The sequence below is a fragment of the Gigantopelta aegis genome, chromosome 6 (genome assembly GCF_016097555.1).
Source record: "Gigantopelta aegis isolate Gae_Host chromosome 6, Gae_host_genome, whole genome shotgun sequence".
Classification (NCBI taxonomy): Eukaryota; Metazoa; Mollusca; class Gastropoda; order Neomphalida; family Peltospiridae; genus Gigantopelta; species Gigantopelta aegis.
In genome coordinates, this window is record NC_054704.1 from 95393278 (window position 1) to 95413416 (window position 20139).

A 20139-nucleotide genomic window follows, 5' to 3' on the forward strand; every position below is an offset into this window, starting at 1 on the left:
AAATTAGCCACTTTTAAATAATTTTCAAGAAAAACACTCTACATATGTGAAAACTGACTCAAACGAAATTCTTTTTAATGTGAGCCCAGTTATTTAAAGTTACAAATTGTTTTGTTTAATAACACCACTAGAGCACATTGATTAATTAATCATTGGCTATTGGATGTAAAATATTTGATAATTCGGTCATCTAGTCTTACAGATGAAACCTGCTACATTTTTCCATTAGTAGCAAGGGATCTTTTATATGCACCATCCCACAGACAGGATAGCACATACCATGGCCTTTGATATACCAGTCATGGTGCACTGGCTGGAACGATAAATAGCTTAATGGGCCCACTGACAGGGATCGATCCCAACCGACTGCGCATCAAGCGAATGCTGTAAGTTTATGACTGGGTACATCCCACCCCCAACCCCCGTTATTTGAGCTTATCCCAGGTACTGCCCTGCCTTCAAAGAAACAGACTGTGGTCCTGTGTAACCTTTTCTATTCCCTCTGTGCATCCTGTAGTCATGATGAGATCGGTGGTGTTCAGCTCGTTTCCGCCATCCAGGAGTGGCGGGCTGTGTAGGCAGTGCTGCAAGTCAATCAGCCAGTGTCGTAACTCTTGGTTACTGTAAACATTACAATCATGATAATAATAATAATAATAATAATAATAACAATCATCCAGTCTATCAACTCCTTTTAACTGTAAAATAATAATAATAGTAATAATGATGATAATGATGAAACTAATAAAATCTATCAATCTATCAATTCTAGTTAACTGTAAAATAATAATAATAATAATAATAATAATCAGTCAGTCTATCAACTGATAACTGTAAAATAATAATAATAATCAGTCAGTCTATCAACTGTTAACCAGGGGTGCACAAATGTGAAATTGTGATGGTTGCCTGGTGGGCAATCAGTAGCTGAAGTTTGGTTGCCCAACATCATCTCTTGGTTGCCCACATATTTCATAAAACGTTTTATGAATATAATTTTGAACTGTCATTAAAATTAAACTGAAATTTAAAATGTTTTTATTATTATCATTACTTGTCAGTTTAATTTTATTTCTTTTTTAACATTATTTATTTACAGCTCATCTTCGCTTAGGCTGAAAAAAGTTTGTTTTGTTTAACGACACCACTGGAGCACATTGATTAATTAATCATCGGCTATTGGATGTCAAACATTTGGTAATTTTGACTCGTAGTCATCAGAGGAAACCCTAGCCCGAGTACTCTGACTGTAAGAGAGCTAGACGGACATTTGGACATAAACACGCTCTCATTACGCTGTAATGAGAGCGTGTTTATGTCCAAATGTCCGTCTAGCTCTCTTACAGTCAGAGTACTCGGGCTAAGGAAACCCCAGTACATTTTTCCTAATGCAGCAAGGGATCTTTTATATGCACTTTCCCACAGACAGGAAGGCACATACCACAGTCTTTGTCCGGTTGTTGTGCACTGGCTGGAACGAGAAAAAACCCAATCAGCTGAATGGATGCACAGAGGTGATGAACCCAGGATTACAAATACCTGTAGCCAAAAACATTGCCAAATGGGAATTTTATTAGCCATAATAAAAATGTTCTAGCCAAAATTGTTTTGTGTAGTACTGTATAGAGTATATATATATGAATATGAAAATGCATCTTTTTCAGCTAATTATGTACAAACTGGAATACATCTGAATAACAAAATTATCCCCTGATCAAAATCAAAGACAGCAATGGGGGTAGGGGCAGTTAATATATTACTTTTATTTTTCAGTGGGCGAGGGGAGATATGCAGAGTTGGAAGCCAATGCCTTCTGCAAACACACCCCAAATTCTAAGTCCTATGGCATTAATAAAAATTTGAGAGCTAATACTCTTCTTCTTTTTTTAACAGAGCTCATTATTTCTGTAAAATAGCAATCTTTATTTTGGTTTGAACTGCTTTTAATTCTATTTTAAAGTAACCCATCTATTCCACACCCCAACAATTTCGTAATTTGCGCCATTTTGTTGATTTCCGCGTCATGTTAAATGTTTGTTGTTGATTTCAGCTTGTAAAATACGTAGCCTAAGAATGCTGACTTCAAGTTAGGACAACTATCCATTTACGTCTAAAGGTTTTTATTAAAAAGATAATGGATTCAAATTTACGGTCTTTTTAAAATCTAGCAACTTTTGAGATGTCACCTCACAGTCAACAAATTTATATAATATTTTATCTAATAAATACCATGATTTCTGTAAACTAATTGTATTCAGTGTACGTTTAACCACAATTTGTATAAATACTGCATGTTCCTTTCCCGCGATCGCGAAAGGCAGGAGTGCAAAATTAACAAAGACAATGGAAATAAACGAAACAGCAATTAAGTATTCATTGATGCGAACAACTATTTGGTGGTGGGGTTTTTCTCACAAATTTACATCAAGATTTACTTGCATGTAATCGTATTGTTTAATGTCCGCAACGATGTCTTTTGACACGTGCAACAGTCTCGGCTGACTGCAATCTAATTAAAATTAGCTCCACCATTACATGTGGAGCTAATTTTAATTACATTGGGCTGACTGTCAAGCGTGACCTATATGCACACTGAGAACAGCCAACGAACGTTTTCCTAACGTTCGCGAACTATGTGATTGGTTCGCGAACTATGTGATTGGTTCCCGACGTGGACATTGGGTTTAACGTGAAGTGCATAAACCAGTTTAGCGGACGTTTTTGTTTTGCTCGGTCTAGCTGAACTCAGCCCTAGACTACTTGTCTTTGGCCCTGAACTAGCATGTATATTGAAACTGACACGCAATTTCGGTCCCTTTTTATTACTTTGGTTCAAAGACTTTACAAAGTTAAAATAACACGCTACAGATTTTTCAGACTTTTCTTTCATACATGTTGCCATTAAAATTAATAACTGTGATTATTAAAATAATAAATATTTGGTATTATTATCATTATATGTTAGGTGTCGGATAGATTATGTAACCGATTGTTCACATTGGAAGATAGAAAATGGATTAGCCAAATTTTTAGCTTAAAACTGGTTGGTTGTTGGTGTAGTTTGTGGCCTTACACGTCTTGTGTCCTTTGCCAATAGCCACCATTCTGAAATGTATCTGTCTGCATTGAACTCATCAAAATCATGCACGGTGGACGCTAAGTGGATGGCAGAGTTAGGGTGGATATTTTTATCGCCTGTCAGTCAAGTTATCAGTTTCGATATTTTTGAATTGCCCGTGATTGTCCGAGTGTCGTGAAGTTTTGTTTTTCATTTGACTTGTTTTATGATTTTCTTGGTTGCCCGTCGGGCAACTGTTTGACAAAGAATGGTTGTCCGCAACATATTTTGGTTGTCCCGGGCGTACGGACAACCGATTTGTGCAACCCTGTTAACTGTAAAATAATAATAATAATCAGTCAGTCTATCAACTGTTAACTGTAAAATAATAATAATAAGTCAATCAACTGTTAACTGTAAAATAATAATAATAATAATCAGTCAGTCTATCAACTTCTGACAACTGTAAAATAATAATAATAATCAGTCAGTCTATCAACTTCTGACAACTGTAAAATAAAATAATAATAATAATAATAATAATAATAAAAATAATCAGCAATTCTATCAACTCCTGACAACTATAAAAAAATAATAACAATAATAACAGGCGTTCCGAGTGTACTGCTAAAGCAATACATGTACCGGGATCAAAATATATTCTTATCTCCTAAATTTGAGGGCTGAAACTCTATCCAAAATGGGTAAATCACCATGAAAGTCAAACTTGATCTGTAACAGTACACGAAAAACCTAAACATAAAGTTTCAGCCAAATTTCTGAAGACAATGTCAAAAAGAAATATCTGGAAAACAATGAAAGACAGATGGATGGACAGACAGACAGAAGGACAGTGATGGTTTTATATGACAGTGGGTGGTGGTTTGTGGTGGTAGTGGTTTGTGGTGAAAGTATTTTTTGTGGTGGTTTGTGGTGAGTGTTTTGTGGTGGTGGTGGTGCTTTGTGATGGTTTGTGGTGAATGTTTTGTGGTGGTGGTTTGTGGTGTTAGTATTTTGTGGCGGTGGTGGTTTGTGGTGATAGTGTTCTTTTGTGGTGATAGTGTTCTGTTGTGGTGATTGTGTTGTTGTGGTGTTAGTATTTTGTGGCAGTGGTGTTTTGTGGTGATAGTGTTCTGTTGTGGTGGTGGTGTTCTGTTGTGGTGATAGTGTTCTGTTGTGGTGTTAGTATTTTATAGCGGTGGTGTTTTGTGATGATAGTGTTCTGTTGTGATGGTGGTGGTTTGTGGTGAGAGTTTTATTATGGTGTTAGGTTTGTGGTGATAATGTTTTGTGGTGGTGGTGGTCTGTGGTGGTGGTGGTGGTGATGGATGTGCTGCTGTGATGGTGGTGGTCTGTGGTGGTCTTTTGTGGCAGTGGTGGTCTATGGTAGTGGTGGTGTTTTATGGTGGTGGTGATGGTCTGTAATGGTGGTGGTTTGTAGTAGTGGTGTTTTGTGATGGTGTTGTTTTGTGATGGTGATGTTTTGTGGTGATGGTGGTTTGAGGCTATGGCAGTTTGTGGTGGTATTGTTGTTGCTATTATTATTATTATTTACTTTTTAAATATTGGTAGACCTTATTTGTAATATCAAAATTAGTAAAGACAAAAGATAGGATAAATGGGATGTAATTGTAAAATAATTTTAAATAATATTAATAAAATGTGCACATACCCAGCTATTGAGCCATACTGTAAAGTTGCCTTCATTTCAGGTTCAGATATATCCAGCGTTGTGCCATCACTGCAAACAGAACATGACAGGGCTCGAACTTAGTGATGGAAACAGTGGCAATTGCTGCCGTTCAGATATAAATTGCCAAAGATCTGGAGCACTTTTGTGCCACTGGACAAAAATGACTGCTGTCGGTAAAGTTCCTAAATGATGGGAAAATGTAAACACATGGTGTAGGCCTACATTATGTGCCAGTATTTGTACATTTGGCACCACGACTGGTATATCAAAGGCCGTGGTATGTACTATCCGGTCTGTGGGATTGTGCATATACAACATCCCTTGCCACTAATGAAAACATATAGAGGGTTTCCTCTCTATGATTGTGTCAAAATGAACATATGTTTGACATCCAATAGCTGATGATTAATAAATCAATTTGTTCTAGTGGTGTCATTCAACAAAAATGGTTGAATGCAAAATCTGTCAATTTTTTTTCTCAACGCAATGTTCAAACCACAATTAAAATTTGGTACAAAGCAAACTTCTTTTCTTGGACAGACAGACTAAGAACTAGACTCAAGTTAAAGATACACAGACAGAGACAGAGACAGAGAGAGAGAGAGAGAGAGAGAGAGAGAGAGAGAGAGAGAGAGAGAGAGAGAGAGAGAGAGAGAGAGAGAGAGTGGAGAGAGAGAAAGAGAAAGAGAAACACACACAGAGACACAGACATAGAGGGACAGACAGAGAGAGAGAGACTGAGAGATAGAGAAAGTAGTGACAGACTAACACTAAAAAAAACAGACAAAGAAAGACGTGGGATGGGAGAAAATGAATGAGAGAGTAGGGGAGAAAAAGGGAGGGGATAGAGAGAGACAGACAGACAGACAGACAGATAGACAAACAGCCATACACACACAAAATGCTTTTCCTTTAACAGTGTTTCTGCCAGAAAGAAATTTTTGGGTATGGCACTATGGACTTGAATGCAACCATAGTCAACAGTGGTATGGGGGGCCTCCCCCAGAAAGACAATGGGTTAAGTTTAGGGTTAGGGTTAAAAAAATCATACAGTAATGATAAGAGTAATTAATTTTGTCAAAACGTTAACTTAAAAAACTCCACAAATCTGCAAAGACATTTGGGTATGGTGAAATACCTGTTTTACCCTCTGGCAGAAACCCTGTTTAATAATATTCACACTAATATAAATATAATAATAAATTACACCAACTGAAGACAATCTAAAGAAAATCTAAAGAAAATTTAAAACTAAACTTACTTCATCATGAATTGTCCATTTATTATGGGAAACGTTTTAGGATTCGGATAACCAGTGGACACATAGATGTGATTTGCTGACAAAAACAACAAAAACAAAATATTGTTTAATGATAAATTCACGGAGTTATCAGTGCGAAAAATGTCCACAACTTTATTCCTGGGCCGTACTGTATTTAAAACTTTGGAGTTCAATGACACCCCCCACCATTCTTAAAGTTGTAAGTGTTATATTGTACTATATATTTTCACAGGTCTTTGTGATAAGTAACAACTGATTAATCACATATAAGCATATTGCATAATTAACTCAAGTATATCAAAATTGAAATATGTTTCCACATGGATTAAACAGTGATTTTCTCAAGAATCCATGCCAAAAACAATATATTAAAAAACAAATACATTTAGGTAAAAACTAAATTATATAAAAGAAAGTTTGTTTTGTTTAACGACACCTTTAGAGCACATTGATTTATTAATCATCAGTTACTGGATGTCAAAAGTAGTGGTATGTGCTATCCTGTCTGTGGGATGGTGTATATAAAAGATCCCTTGTTACTAAAGGAAACATGTAGTTGAGTTTCCTCTCTAAGACTATACATAAAAATTACCAAAAATTTGACATCTAAAAGCTGATGATTAATAAATCAATGTACTCTAGTGGTGTCATTAATGAAAACAAACTTTAGCTTTGTTAACATGGAGATGCAATTAAAATTCAAACAGTGACATCATATGGTATCCTATTGGTCATCTTCACTGTATTTTGCAATTTAAAATAATTAATAATTTACAAAAAAGCAGTAAATTAAATTATTTGGATGTAATTTTGTGGACATATAACTCAAGGTTTATTCTGTATAGTTCAACATATTAATAAATAGTTTTTGTCATTATGCAATTTTGAGACTGTGCCTTTAAGGGTCAGAAGAGAGTGAGAAATTGAGCCTTAAACTTAGGAATGCTTAAGCAAGGCTTTTGGACTGGCAGGCATATTCAACAATATATAATGCACATTGCTGCTTAATATCAACAAGTATATTATTATATGTAATTAATAAAACAGTTAAATGTGACAGCTATTATATATAACGGGCGCAGCCATTTTGTTCCATTCCAGTGAATACGCCCTCTGGTGAGCTGGTAGTTACGTAATATTTAACGCGTAACATCAGGAATGAGTCTTAGAACTAGAAAAACAAATTTACTTGGTTTTTGCGGAATGATACAATAGTCATGCATTGCAATGTCCTGTAATAATATACATCCTAGTAAGCCAAAAATAAGTATATATTATTTTTCAATACAAGTAAACCACGAATGTTAAAGTGGCTACACAACAAGTCGAAATAATTATACTATGTTTTGTCCATACATTAACCTACGTACTGAAATGATACATGGGCGTGTTTTCTTAGTTAATTGGTCTATTCTGTTAGTTGCCTCTACCTGTGATTCCTGATTGGTAGGTGTGTATTTGATTGGTAACCAGACGAGCCAATTAATTGACGTGTCTAGACACAAAAATACATAACAGTATTGTGTAATATTACCTGTCACCCCTAAAATGGTAATGGACATGGTTTATTACTGTAAATAGTTCTGTAAAACTATCGATTAAGTAGACTTTCCCATTTAAAATCACAGAACTGATCAATTATTTAGTCCCAAAGAAAAGAAAATTATCACTTGGGTATCGTGGGTTGTCATCTTTGCACTTAAGTGACATTAGTAATCTAGCATGCCAACATTTTGTGTACATTTTTCTTTGGATTATTTAACAGTGAAAAATATTATAACCCCATTTCATTCCGTTAATGCAACTTGAAATATATTTAGTTAAATAGTTTATTATATTCTCACATCATTTGATGTTTTACATGTCAGGTTGATCAAAGAGAAGTGCCTTGTTATAAATTACTGTTTTTGTTTACACTGTGCAAACAGGAGTTGGTCAGGAGCTGACCTTACTTCGCTCCAAGCTAGAGTACCGGTACCAGAGGCATCGAAAAGAAAAGAAAATGGCTGCCCCCAGTTAGCAGGAATAATCACAGGTTTTTTTTATTAACACTAAAATTACACGTTTTTCATTTGTTAACTTGTCAGTATGTGTTGGTGGTCCACGTATGCATCTTTCCAACACATACGACTCATGTTTCACTTTACTCTCCCTTTAAATCACGGAGTTTGGAACTCTCCTTTATTAGATGGTGGAGGATGAAACAAATTTAAAATAATATTATCCAACTCAAAAAACTGATTCTTGTTTTGTTTAAATACCTTCAGGGTCAGGAAATGGTGTTTTTGTTCGACGCTTGCTGACATTGTTTAGATAGATGTCGTAGTTTTCAATTCTGTAATTATTAAAAACAAAAAAAACAATTTCAGTGTTAAACAAAGATATTCTCGGAACCGAACATACGGGTACTTCGACCCCTGGCCGCCACTGTTTATCACGTGATGCGGTGAAGCTTCTCCTTAGTTACGTATGGTTTGATAGTGAAATGAGGCAACTTTGGTCGATCATTTACAACAGTTAACGGTCACGATGCCTAAAACATGTTGTGCAGTTGGCTGCATAAACCATAACATGATGTTAAAAAAAAAATTGTTTTACAAATTTCCAAAAGAAGAGACTAGGCGCCGCTTGTGGGTAGGGTCATTAAAACGACAAACCTGATGGAATTTCATGGCTTCCCTCACAGAATGCAACTACGTTGACTTTAATGTTGTTGCTTGTTGACACCAACAGAGATTAATTTAGCAAAAAAAATGGTTAAAGTATGTGCAGTGATAAAAATCCCACATTATACTGTAAATAAAATACACAATTCCATCGTCTTCCATGTAAAAAACCCGAACAAAACGATGCATCCATTTCTTGAATAAAGAGTATATTCCTTTATCATTAAATTTGTGTGGTCTTTATTTTTCATTTAATCATAGTTGCTTGGATATTATCTATACTTGTATTTATTTTGCCATACTACAGCTACTACATCTTATTTATTTATTTTTTAATTTTAAAATAAAAGTTTATACTGCTAAATTACACACATATAAAAATTATAATATAGGCCTAAATTCTTGTTTAAACTTTAATTATTATTATTTTTTTTTTTTGCAAATGTGTCTGTAGCAGGCCTGCAGTAAGAAAATATAGGTCGTTCCCCCCTTCTCTCCGTGTTTAGTATTTACTTTGGTGCAGAGGGTAAATAATGTGTGTGTGCCTTTGTTCAAGTATATATATAAAGTTTGTGTGCGTGTGTATATATCTATCTATATATATATATATATACATATATATATATATACATACATATATATATATATATATATATATATATATATATATATATACACACACACACACACATATACATGACCGGCCTCGGTGGCGCAGTGGTTAAGCCATCAGACTACAGGCTGGTAGGTACAGGGTTCGTAGCCCGATACCGGCTCCAACCCAGAGCGAGTTCTTATGGGCTCAATGGGTAGGTTTAAGGCCTCTTCTCTCTCACTAACCACTAACCAACTAACAACTAACCCACTGTCCTGGACAGACAGCCCAGATAGCTGAGGTGTGTGCCCAGGACAGCGTGCTTGAACCTTAATTGGATATAAGCACGAAAATAAGTTGAAAGAAGAAGAAGAATACATATACATAAATCTAAAAATCTATTCTATTGTGGATCAATATAATTTGGTGGTTGTGGTACATTTTGCTTGTTCAAGTTAAGAGGACTTACCTTTTTACATATATATGTAGTTTCATGGTATTCTACAGTTCAGTGTGTGTGTGTTTGTGTGTGTAATCTGCTTTAGCAATTACCTGCAATAAAATGAATGGTCAACTGCCATATCTGATATTTGTTTTCCATTTTGAAAACACTGTTTGACATGAAGAATATAGCATTTAACCATCTCATTCATATATTTTCCTGAATATGCTACATAAGTGCATCTACATGAGGTAATTTAATCCGGGTTAAAAGCAACTTAGGTTAAATAGGTGTAGTCTAGTAGAAGGCATACCGATATAGATCAGTTTATTAACAACCATATTTGCCTCCTTTCTCCAGCTTTACATTGTATACTATTAAAAATTAGTTTTGTAGATATTACTTAAATTGAACTGCTATAACAATTCCAATACAGCACAAGACTGAACAAGAAAATATCTGCAATATCCATTGTGACTAGATATAAAACAACACCAATATTATATATATATATATTAACCATTATTTACTCAGGTAGGTTTTTGTGTTTTATTACTAAATATACCAGGTTAAACCCTATTATTAAAACATTTGCATGTTTGTTCGACGAGGTAACACTTATGTTTTATTAGGTTGTAGACCTCGACATGAAAATAACTGAGGGAACTGATTATATGCTCCCTAATGTAGTTTATGGGGAGCAATTTAAAATATTACCATATTGATACATGTATATAAATTCACATGCCAAAGGAAACTATATATTATTCTCCTTGAACTAATCTCAGGTATGATGGGTAAGTAGAGAGAGATATTGCTCCCCCTAGAAGTCAAGGTCTGAGGATGGCTATATTTTATTATTGCTATTTTTTGTTGCCTGCATTCAACCGGTAAGGAAGGGCAACATCATGTGGTAATTTTGCAATCTGTAAAAACAAAAGCATTTCATTATTTCAAGAAAAGGTATTTTGTTTTAAGAATAAAAGAATGTATTCAGTGGAACATTATACTATTGCCAATACATCTATATAACAAGATATGACAATAATACTATTGTAATTTTGAAGTTGTAAAGTAACAACTTTGCCATTGTTTAATTATTACATATTATTTGGAAATAAAATAATTATTAAATCATAAAAATAATTAACTTAATCATGCATACAAATTTTATTATAAATACAAATTATATATTTTGTATCCCACATCATAATTATTATATTAATAATTATCTTATCATTTCAAAATTGTCAAAATTTATAATTAACATTACCTGAAAATTGCATCAACAAAAATTATATTCTGCCCAACCTGCCCTGTCCCCTCGACATTCAAAGTACACGGAAACACATCGGTACTAAATATAGATTATACTAATTCAGATTCCCGTTGTTCGTTTCTCTTATATGGCAACCCAAGCTGTTATAATACACATAAGACGTATTGCAACTATGTATTTGCTGCAGAAAATAAATGACAATATGTATGGCATGTAAAAAGTTAATATGATAACTTTATTCTATGTAATCCAGTAATCACTAAGACTTTGCTTCACCCCCAAAGACCCGGATGATCGGTAACTAGGCCGTGTGACGTCACGCCGGTTCTGAGAATGTCACAGCCCGTGCAGATTGCGTACACAGGCACACTCGCTTTATCAGTTTATGATAATCTCTTGCTCTCATTCTCACCCCTCTCTCTCTCTCGCTCTGCTTGTATGTGTGTGTCCCCATCGTAAATGTAAATGAGGTAGTCTATTATTAAACACATACTTCGTTTCCATTTGTTTTCTTTCCATAAGCACGCTGCACAGGGAATAAGTTATAACTGTATGCGGGTAACTAGTTACTCGCATCCAATATGGCGGAAGACGAACATGATGAGTGAAAGGAGCTCAATCACGGATTTAGTGGGCCTTGTTTCTCTAAATATGCATTATAAATGAAACTTAATTCATTTGGAATACCAAACATAGTTATTGTATGATCCAAAACATTTTAATTCTCGGAAGGGGCGTGACGTTACACGGTCTAGTTACCGATCATCCGGGTCTTTGGGGGTGAAGCAAAGCCTTAGTGATTACTGTTTTACATAGAATAAAGTTATCATATTAACTTTTTGCATGCCTTGCATATGGTCATTTATTTTCTGTAGCTAACACATAGTTGCAGCATGAGTATTATAGCAGGTTGGGTTGTCATATAAGAGAAACGAACAACGGGAATATGAATTAGTACAGTCTATATTTATTACGGACATGTTTCCGTATAGCTTATATTGTCGAGGGCACCTGACGAGAGGCAGGTTGGGCAGAACAATTTTTGTTGATGCAATTTTCAGGTAATATTAATTATAAATTTTAACAACTTAGAAATGATAAGATAATTATTAATATTATAATAATTATGATGTGTGCTACAAAATATATAATTTGTATGTATAATAATAAAATTTATATGCATGATTCAAGATAATTCTTTTTATGATTTAACATAATTATTTTATTTCCAAATAGAATGTAATAATTAAACAATTGCAAAGTTGTTACTTTACAACTTTAAATTACAGTATTATTATTGTCATTCTTATTATATAGATGTCTTGGCAACAGTGAAAATGTTCCACTGAATACATTCTTTTATTCTTCAAAAAAAAAAAAAACAACGTTTCTTGAAATAATGAAATGATTTTGTTTTTACAGATTGTGAAATTATCTCATGATGTTGGCCTTCCTTACCGGTTGAATGCAGACGAAAAGAAAATAGCAATAATAAAATATAGCCAACCTCAGACCTTGTCACATAAGGGGAGTTATATCTCTCTCTCTAGCTACCCATCACTTCCCTGAGATTAGTTCAAGGAGAATAATATATAGCTCCCTTTGGCATGTGAATATTAATATTTTAAATTGCCTCCATAATCTAAATTAGGGTAGCAATTAAAACTACATTCCCTGGAATATTTTTTATTATTTATGCATATAGAACAGGAAATCCAATTACATTTGGTGCATATATGACGCCGCACTCCGCATTGGTTTCACTACGCTGGCTTATCCAGGTCAAAAAGGTGTTTTTTGGAAATGTGCGGTCAGTCTTGCATCGATCCCCATCGGCGGGTATACAAAAAGACCATGGTATGTGATATCCTGTCTGTGGGATGGTACATATAAACGATCCCTTGCTAAAAAAAAATGTAGCGGGTTTCCAGGGCGCGTGTGCGGGGATTTCAGCAGCGTTGGTGTTCTAGATTGTGTTGTGCGAAGTTTATATGGGGCCATGCTTCCCCAGAAAATACATTTAATTTTTTTTAAAGCTTGGTCAAGTAAGGGTTTCGACCTCCAATACCCTCCCCCTGCACATGCACCCGATTCCTCTCTAAGATTATATGTCAAAATTACCAAATTTTAGACATCCAACAGCAGATGGAAGGAAGGATAGGATATGTTTTATTTAACGACGCACTCAACACATTTTATTTACAGTTGTATGCGGTCGGATGATTATTAAATCAATATGCTTTATCTTTGATGTCGTTAAACACCCCCCCCCCCCCAACTTTACCCTTTCCAAACAAAATAATATTTATTTGAATTTGTCGATTTTAACACGTAAAATTAAGAAGTGAAAACGTTCATTGTGTACTTTAGTATATTTTATTTTAAAAATATATACATAATTAATGTGTTACTAGTATACAAACTAAACTTTGAAAGTTCTACTAACACTTTATAAAATATCAATTCTGAAATAGGAAGGTACGACTGTCGATAATACGTCGTCAAGATCAAACCGGTTATAACTAAAGACTAGTACCGTATCCTCAACCGAACGTTCTTCGTACAGCGCAAGATTTCTCTCTTAATTTTTTGAGACGAACCCTACAATTTGAATCGGCAAACGCACGTGTTAACTGAAACTGACGACAGGCTGTCGTTTGTGCTTTGCCGAGCTATGGCGGCACAGGCGACGAATCGAGCGTATACTTTTGACGATCTCCGTTCATAGCGAACATACACACACACACACACACACACACACACACACACACACACGTTTAAAAAAAAAAACTTTTATAATAATAATAATTATTATTAAATGTGTGTGTAATTTAACTGCATATACTTTTATTTTAAAAATAAAAATAAATAAATAAATAGATGTAGTAGCCGAAGATGGCAAAATAAATACAAATATAGAGAATGTCTTGATTGAACTCTAAAATTAGATTAAATGAAAAATGAAGACCACACAAATTTGATGATAAAAAGAGATACTCTTTATTCAAGAACTGGATGCATCCGGGTTTTTTTTTTATAATGTAGAAATATTATCAATGCATATGCTTTAACAATTTTGGTTGCTGTTAACGTCGGTTATTGTTGACAAGCAACAACATTAAACTCAACGTAGTCGCATTTTGTGTGGGAAGCCATGATGATGGATGCATCAGGTTTGTCACGTGTTAGTGCCTCTACCCAGAAGCGGCGTCTGGTCTCTTCGAAAGTTGTAAAACGATATAAAACGATATAGCCTATAAAAAAAATGTATTCTGAGATTTATTGCCCTTTGCAATTTTCAGCATTTGAAATGTGACTAAATACAGCAAAATAATCTTTTAATCATATTTATTTCTGGTAAAATTAACTTTTTAACCTCAAAATTGCAATCAGTGAAAACTTATTAAGTTCAAGCCCTGTTGTTAGTTTGTGTATTGTCCGTAGTTAGTTTCAGTTAATCTACCTCAGCAGCTGATAATTTGTAATTGTTATTTTTATTTCTTTATTTATTTATTCATTATTATTATTATTATTATTATTATTTTTTTTTTTTTTTTGGTTAGTACTGTAGGGACAATATGACGCTATTCATATATCTATGGAAAACGTACATAAAAGGGTCCGCTAAATTCATATACTCCCCCACCCCCTCCCCTGTTCAGAAAATGCACTGTTCGTACAGTACTTTGTATGTATTCCTCGTGTTTCAGATGGTTCGGTAATATGGATACATGTACTTATATACCGCCTATATACATTTTTACTGTGAATATAGCCAGCCCTCGTTAGTGGAGGCTATATACACGGCCTTCGTATATATAGTCACATTGTATATAAACACCGTCTAGTTCAGAGTATTCTTTAAAACTGTAACAATTCCTATCCTAAGTCAGCTGTTATGACATATTTTGCATAATAATGAATTTGACAAGGTGGATAATGAAGGTGTTCATGATCCAGATGTTTAGAGTTTTTCGCGTACGACTAACTAGTCGGGATTGTCGACGTTTAACATGCTTCTGTTACTAAAATAAATTAATGTATAAGCTTATTATTATTCAGTACATGTTATTATTATTTTTTAATAACTTATTTTCATTGTTGTGGGGTTTTTTTCTTCTATTTACCCTACGTCGCAGAAGGACGGTCAAGCGTTCTCGTTACACGAACTTGGTAAATCGTTTTGACACTGCGGTTATTCGGGGAATGCCCGTCACGTGACTCAAAATAATACGTCACACCTCTGCTCTCCTAATAGCCGTTATTTTATCTCAGAATTATGGACCGTACCCATAATTCAATTTAAAAAAAAAAAAAAAATCAATAATAAGTGTGATATGGTGGTTATGTAGATGGTTCAATAAAGTATTTTTAGGTACAAATCAAATGTATATATTGTCATATAATACCGTGTTGGGTCAATAATTAGGTCAACCATCTGTGAGAGAGCGCGTTGAATGTCCGTATTTCTAAGCAGTACATTCACATTTTAATAGAGCGTATCGGCAGTTGGTTTAGTGTAAATGTATTTTGAATCGATGCTCTACGGATAAGTTGTGTAATTCGGCTGATAATGAAATCACAAAGTTAGGCATGATGAAGGTAACTTCGAAGCGATGATGCAGGTAACTAACTCTCTAGTCAGTTTCAGATGGGATGTGGGTATCTGATAAAAGTGATGCAACGATGAGCGTAACTGTAGGATGAGAGTAACTGCTGTAGTTGTCTCCTCATAACTAATGATCGCCATGTGCGTCTAGAAACAATTAGTAAAAAACATTATTCAGATGTTTTCTCCCTACATTTTCTTTTTTAGATTATTACATGCGCTATTTGTGCGATAAATCATCCGCCCGAGCCAATACTATTTTATTACACACCATCAAAATGCACTCTGCGTCCATTCAGATATTACGTAACGCTTAAGGGGGTGGTTGGGTGGAGGTCTAAATGGTATGTGGTGTTAGAGGTGGTGGGTGTATTTAACAGCGGTATGTAACGCACTGGTTTTATTATTACTTTTTTTCATAAACGCTCTGTCATAGCGACAGTGTTTAACGTAGGCTTAGTTCTAGCCAGACGTATACACTCAATAAGGATTATTAATCGAGTTGAAATGGGTATCTGCGCTTTCCCAAATTGCAAAACAGTACGTTAAAATTACATTACATCCATTGCTGACTTGTCTGTGAATGGAAAAGGGGGGGGGGGGGGTGTCTTAAACGTACGTAATATTTTTGGGGCGTATGGTCAAACATTACGGAGCGTTACATAGAGAAAACTAAACAAGTTCCAGTGTGAGACCGTTTACGTTACGAGTTTATTTTTAATCATACATTACGAGTTGTAATATAAACGGTCTCACACGGGAACGAGTGTAGTATTTCATTTATTACACCGCACATCAATGAACAAAAATGACGTCATGTGGCTACTTCACTTAGCTATTTAGCCTATCAATGAAATTTTGCATTCCTACGCCACACATCTATGAATGAAGTTTGCACAAACAATATTATAAACATGTTCAAGGCTAAACTAAATTATTAAAATATATATTTTGTTAAATTATGCTGCTAACATTAATTATATACAGCAAGTATTTTTCCGATTTAAAAATATGAATAGAAAGAACCATGTCCACACTTTTTGCATAACATCTATGCGGAGTTGTAGTGTGTGACACCTCTGCTCACGTGATCAGATGTCATAACCTCTCAAAAGATGTATTTTCACATGTGAAGAGACGATAAATATCTCGTGGGTATCTCTTCCACCGCGATGTACTAGAGAGGGGTGTTGGAGGGTGCCTAATTGTTACATAATAGCGTTACGTAATATTTGAACGGCCACATTGTGAATAACGGGGGGGGGGGGGGGGGGGGGCATTTCGATGTTCAACAACAAAATATATAACTATTAAGAGTATATTTTAATTTTAATTTGGTATAATGTGACATTAAATTTCCATTTGGGGTAATTGCCCTTTCATCTTTCAGAGTTTGGGTAATATGTCGGACTATTTCAATCTTGAAAGTTAATGCAAGAATACTATAAAGACACAAATCTACATTATATTATTACAGAATAGACTGACATTACCGTTGAGTCATTTCGTCTTATATTCAAATTAAAGTATTCAATCATCCAATTTTTTATTATTTGTGACTTGAACGGCATTCTGCATCGAACAGTTACCCTCATCCAACCGCAACAGATACCCACATCCTCATGATGTTGACACTTTCAGTTACCAAAATCACACTAAATTTTTGATGCCAGTTATCTAATTCCCAAATACTATTTTTCAAAAACGAATGCTTCAAGAGTGCATATTTTATATATTTCGTTAAGTTTCTGTATATGGACATCTCAAAAATGCCCGCTAAGAATGGAAATTCACATTGATTAATACCCGTCATGTACGTCCTCCGCCATATTGGATGCGAGTAACTACAGTTACCCGCATGCGGTTATCCACTGTGAAATTATTCGTTACGTACTTGTTGAACGGCCCCATAAATTTAATAAATAAGATACAAGAATGAATGAACGAACGAATGAAAAGAATGAATACCTTTTTGGTCTGGAAATGGTATCTTTATTCTTCTCTTGCTCGCTTTGTTTAGAAAAACACTATAGTCACAAATTCTGTGCCCACTAAAATGTAACCAAAACATCATAAGGACAAACCAAAAAACATCATTTGACGACACGTCTGGATATGTAAAAAGACGGCTATTTGGAGAGAGATCATTGTACCAAAATATTTTCATAATACTAATTCGTCATGTAAGTTTAATTTAGCTTTTGCTCAAATAACATAATTTGAGGAATGAGTTCAACCCATATCCCCCTTTCAGTCGTTAGGGTAGTTTTATGGATACGGGTTACGGTTAGTCTTTAGAGTCGTTGATATAGAGGGGCACAGGTCGAACTCTTTCCCAATTTGAGGCTATATATATATATAGTTATGCCCTTGGAGACATGAGGATAGGGCTTTAATTTAATAATTGCTAAACTATTCACTACTACAGTACACTTCCAGTATACCCATCTCGTTACCTTGCATATTATAATATATATACGTCTTCATTACAAAATGAACATGCAATACGGAAATGTATTTTCAAATCTTTCTTTGATGATTACAAGAGGTCAATCTAATTAAAATTAGCTCCACTGGTTAATTACTATTACCTGTGGATCTAACAGCACCCCGTTGGAGGTCATGTCCAGTTGACCTTTGATTCGACCTATCAAAACCTTACTTGCAAAATTATGCCAGTAATTTAAAAAGAATTTGAAAACACTCGGGATTATGCCGAGGGTACACGAAATGATTCGGGTGAATTATAAAGTATGCCGGAAACTAATTTCAAAATAAAATTGTTTAATTCGTTTCTAGACGAAAAAACCCCGTAATAGCCATAAAATCTGTTTATACTAGTATATAATCCAGAGTGTATTACTGCAACCCCCCCCCCCCCCCCCCTCACCCCTGTTTTTTAATGTTGAAATAGACCAACAAGTTCGCCTATTGCATAAATAGTCTCGCCTGATATTTTTAGAATGGGTATGCTCCCGAATAACGCTATAAAAGGCGAAGTGTAATTGGTCGATATTTAAATTGTTATTTATAGATGAAATGTCACCTGGACATGGCAATTCACGCAATGCTGTTAGATCTACTGGTAGACCAATAGAGCTAATTTTAATCAGATTGACAAGAGGTTGACCTCTGTAGTCTTTAACACCCATGATATTGTTTCTTTATATGACTAGATAACTACTAGTATGCATGACTAGGCATGCTGTCACTTATAAAACAGCAAAATGTAGGGACCCGTCTGTAAACAACTGTGTGTTATAAAAAATAACGCATGGTGTTCTCACCAACGAGTGTGTAAGAAAAATCATTAACTGGCGTCGTTCATACAGTGTACCAATGCGATACAACTGCTTTAAGTTCAGTCAGCAAACGTTTCGCTAACGTTCGCAAACTATTTGATTGTTTCCCGGCGTGGCCATTTGATTTAACGTGAGGCGCCTAAACCAGTCTAGCGGCCTTTATACAACGAAATTACTTCTTTCAAGGGAACGAAACAACTTTGGCAGGAAATAAGTCGGATACGAATTGGTTCTGGTACGAAATTAGTAGACGAAATTAAAATGGAACCAACTGACCTGGCCACTACATTCTGTTACGAAACCGGACGACTTGCGTGTTTAAACAAACTGTACGTATGCCATAATGAAAATACATAGGCCTACATATAGAAGAACGCATATTTACCTGTCCTGTCTTAATAAGTCAGGCTCTTCCATCGTAACGAAGGCTCTGGTACCAACACTTTTCTGCACAGCACCCACAAGAATCGACTACGACCCGTCAGGAAGTACGTACGAGTACATAATGCAGTAACGCAACTGCTGTTATATTATTCTAAGTGACCTCGATAACAGCTCGAGCGGGACGTAGCCCAGTGGTAAAGCTCTCGCCTGATGCGCGGTCGGTCTGGGATCGATCTCCGTCGGTGGGCCCATTGGGCTATTTCTCGCTCCAGCCAGTGCACCACGACTGATATATCAAAGGCCGTGGTATGTGTTATCCTGTCTGTGGGATGGTGCATATAAAAGATCCCTTGTTGCTTTCGAAAAGAGTAGTAACCCATGTAGTGGCGACAGCGGGTTTCCTCTCAATATCTGTGTGGTCCTTAACCATATGTCTGACGCCATATAACCGTAAATAAAATGTCGTTAAATAAAACATTTCTTTCGTTCGATAACGGCTCTTAAAGCTACAATCTCGCCTCGCCATAATTAACCCAGGGACGGGATGAAGGCCAGTGGTAAAGCGCGGTCGGTTTGGGATCGATCCCCGTCGGTGTGCCCATTGGGCTATTTGTCGTTCCAGCCAGGGCATCACGATTGTGCATGTATTAGGGGCGGGATGTAGGTCAGTGGTAAATAGTTTGCCGTATGCACGGTCAGTCTGGGACCATTGGGCAATTTCTCGTTCCAGACAGCGTACCACGACTCGTATATCAAAGGCCGTGGTATGTGCTATCCTGTTCGTGGGATGGTGCATATAAAAAGTCCTTGCTACTAATGGAAAAGTGTA

The 20139-nt window shown here is 35.5% G+C and overlaps 1 protein-coding gene across 3 annotated transcripts; it reads right to left on the reverse strand.

Moving 5' to 3' along the window:
- Positions 1 to 351: 351 nt before the first annotated feature.
- LOC121374170 (kynurenine/alpha-aminoadipate aminotransferase, mitochondrial-like) lies at positions 352 to 19607 on the reverse strand. 3 transcript variants are annotated; one of them, XR_005958196.1, is made up of 6 exons: positions 19312 to 19605; positions 17593 to 17675; positions 8295 to 8368; positions 6013 to 6088; positions 4731 to 4799; positions 379 to 621 (listed from the first exon to the last, which is right to left on the reverse strand). XR_005958196.1 is itself a non-coding variant. In XM_041501141.1 (5 exons), exons 1-5 carry the CDS (start codon positions 19341 to 19343, stop codon positions 459 to 461), a joined length of 423 nt encoding a protein of 140 aa, XP_041357075.1. In that variant the 5' UTR covers positions 19344 to 19607; the 3' UTR covers positions 352 to 458. The 3 variants fall into 3 exon arrangements, 2 of the variants coding, with proteins under 2 accessions (XP_041357075.1, XP_041357076.1); XM_041501141.1 differs by lacking the exon at positions 8295 to 8368 and having other exon boundaries at positions 352 to 621; positions 19312 to 19607; XM_041501142.1 differs by lacking the exon at positions 17593 to 17675 and having other exon boundaries at positions 372 to 621; positions 19312 to 19607.
- Between the last annotated feature and the right edge of the window lie 532 nt (positions 19608 to 20139).

Excerpts from the sequence above, each read along its gene's own strand:
- LOC121374170 (XM_041501141.1), bottom strand. The coding sequence starts at position 19,343 with ATGGAAGAGCCTGACTTATTAAGACAGGACAG. Across the intron at positions 17,676-19,311 it reads GACTTATTAAGACAGGACAG|TGGGCACAGAATTTGTGACT; the intron begins GTAAATATGCGT and ends GTTACATTTTAG. Across the intron at positions 4,800-6,012 it reads AATGGACAATTCATGATGAA|TGATGGCACAACGCTGGATA; the intron begins GTAAGTTTAGTT and ends TTCTGTTTGCAG.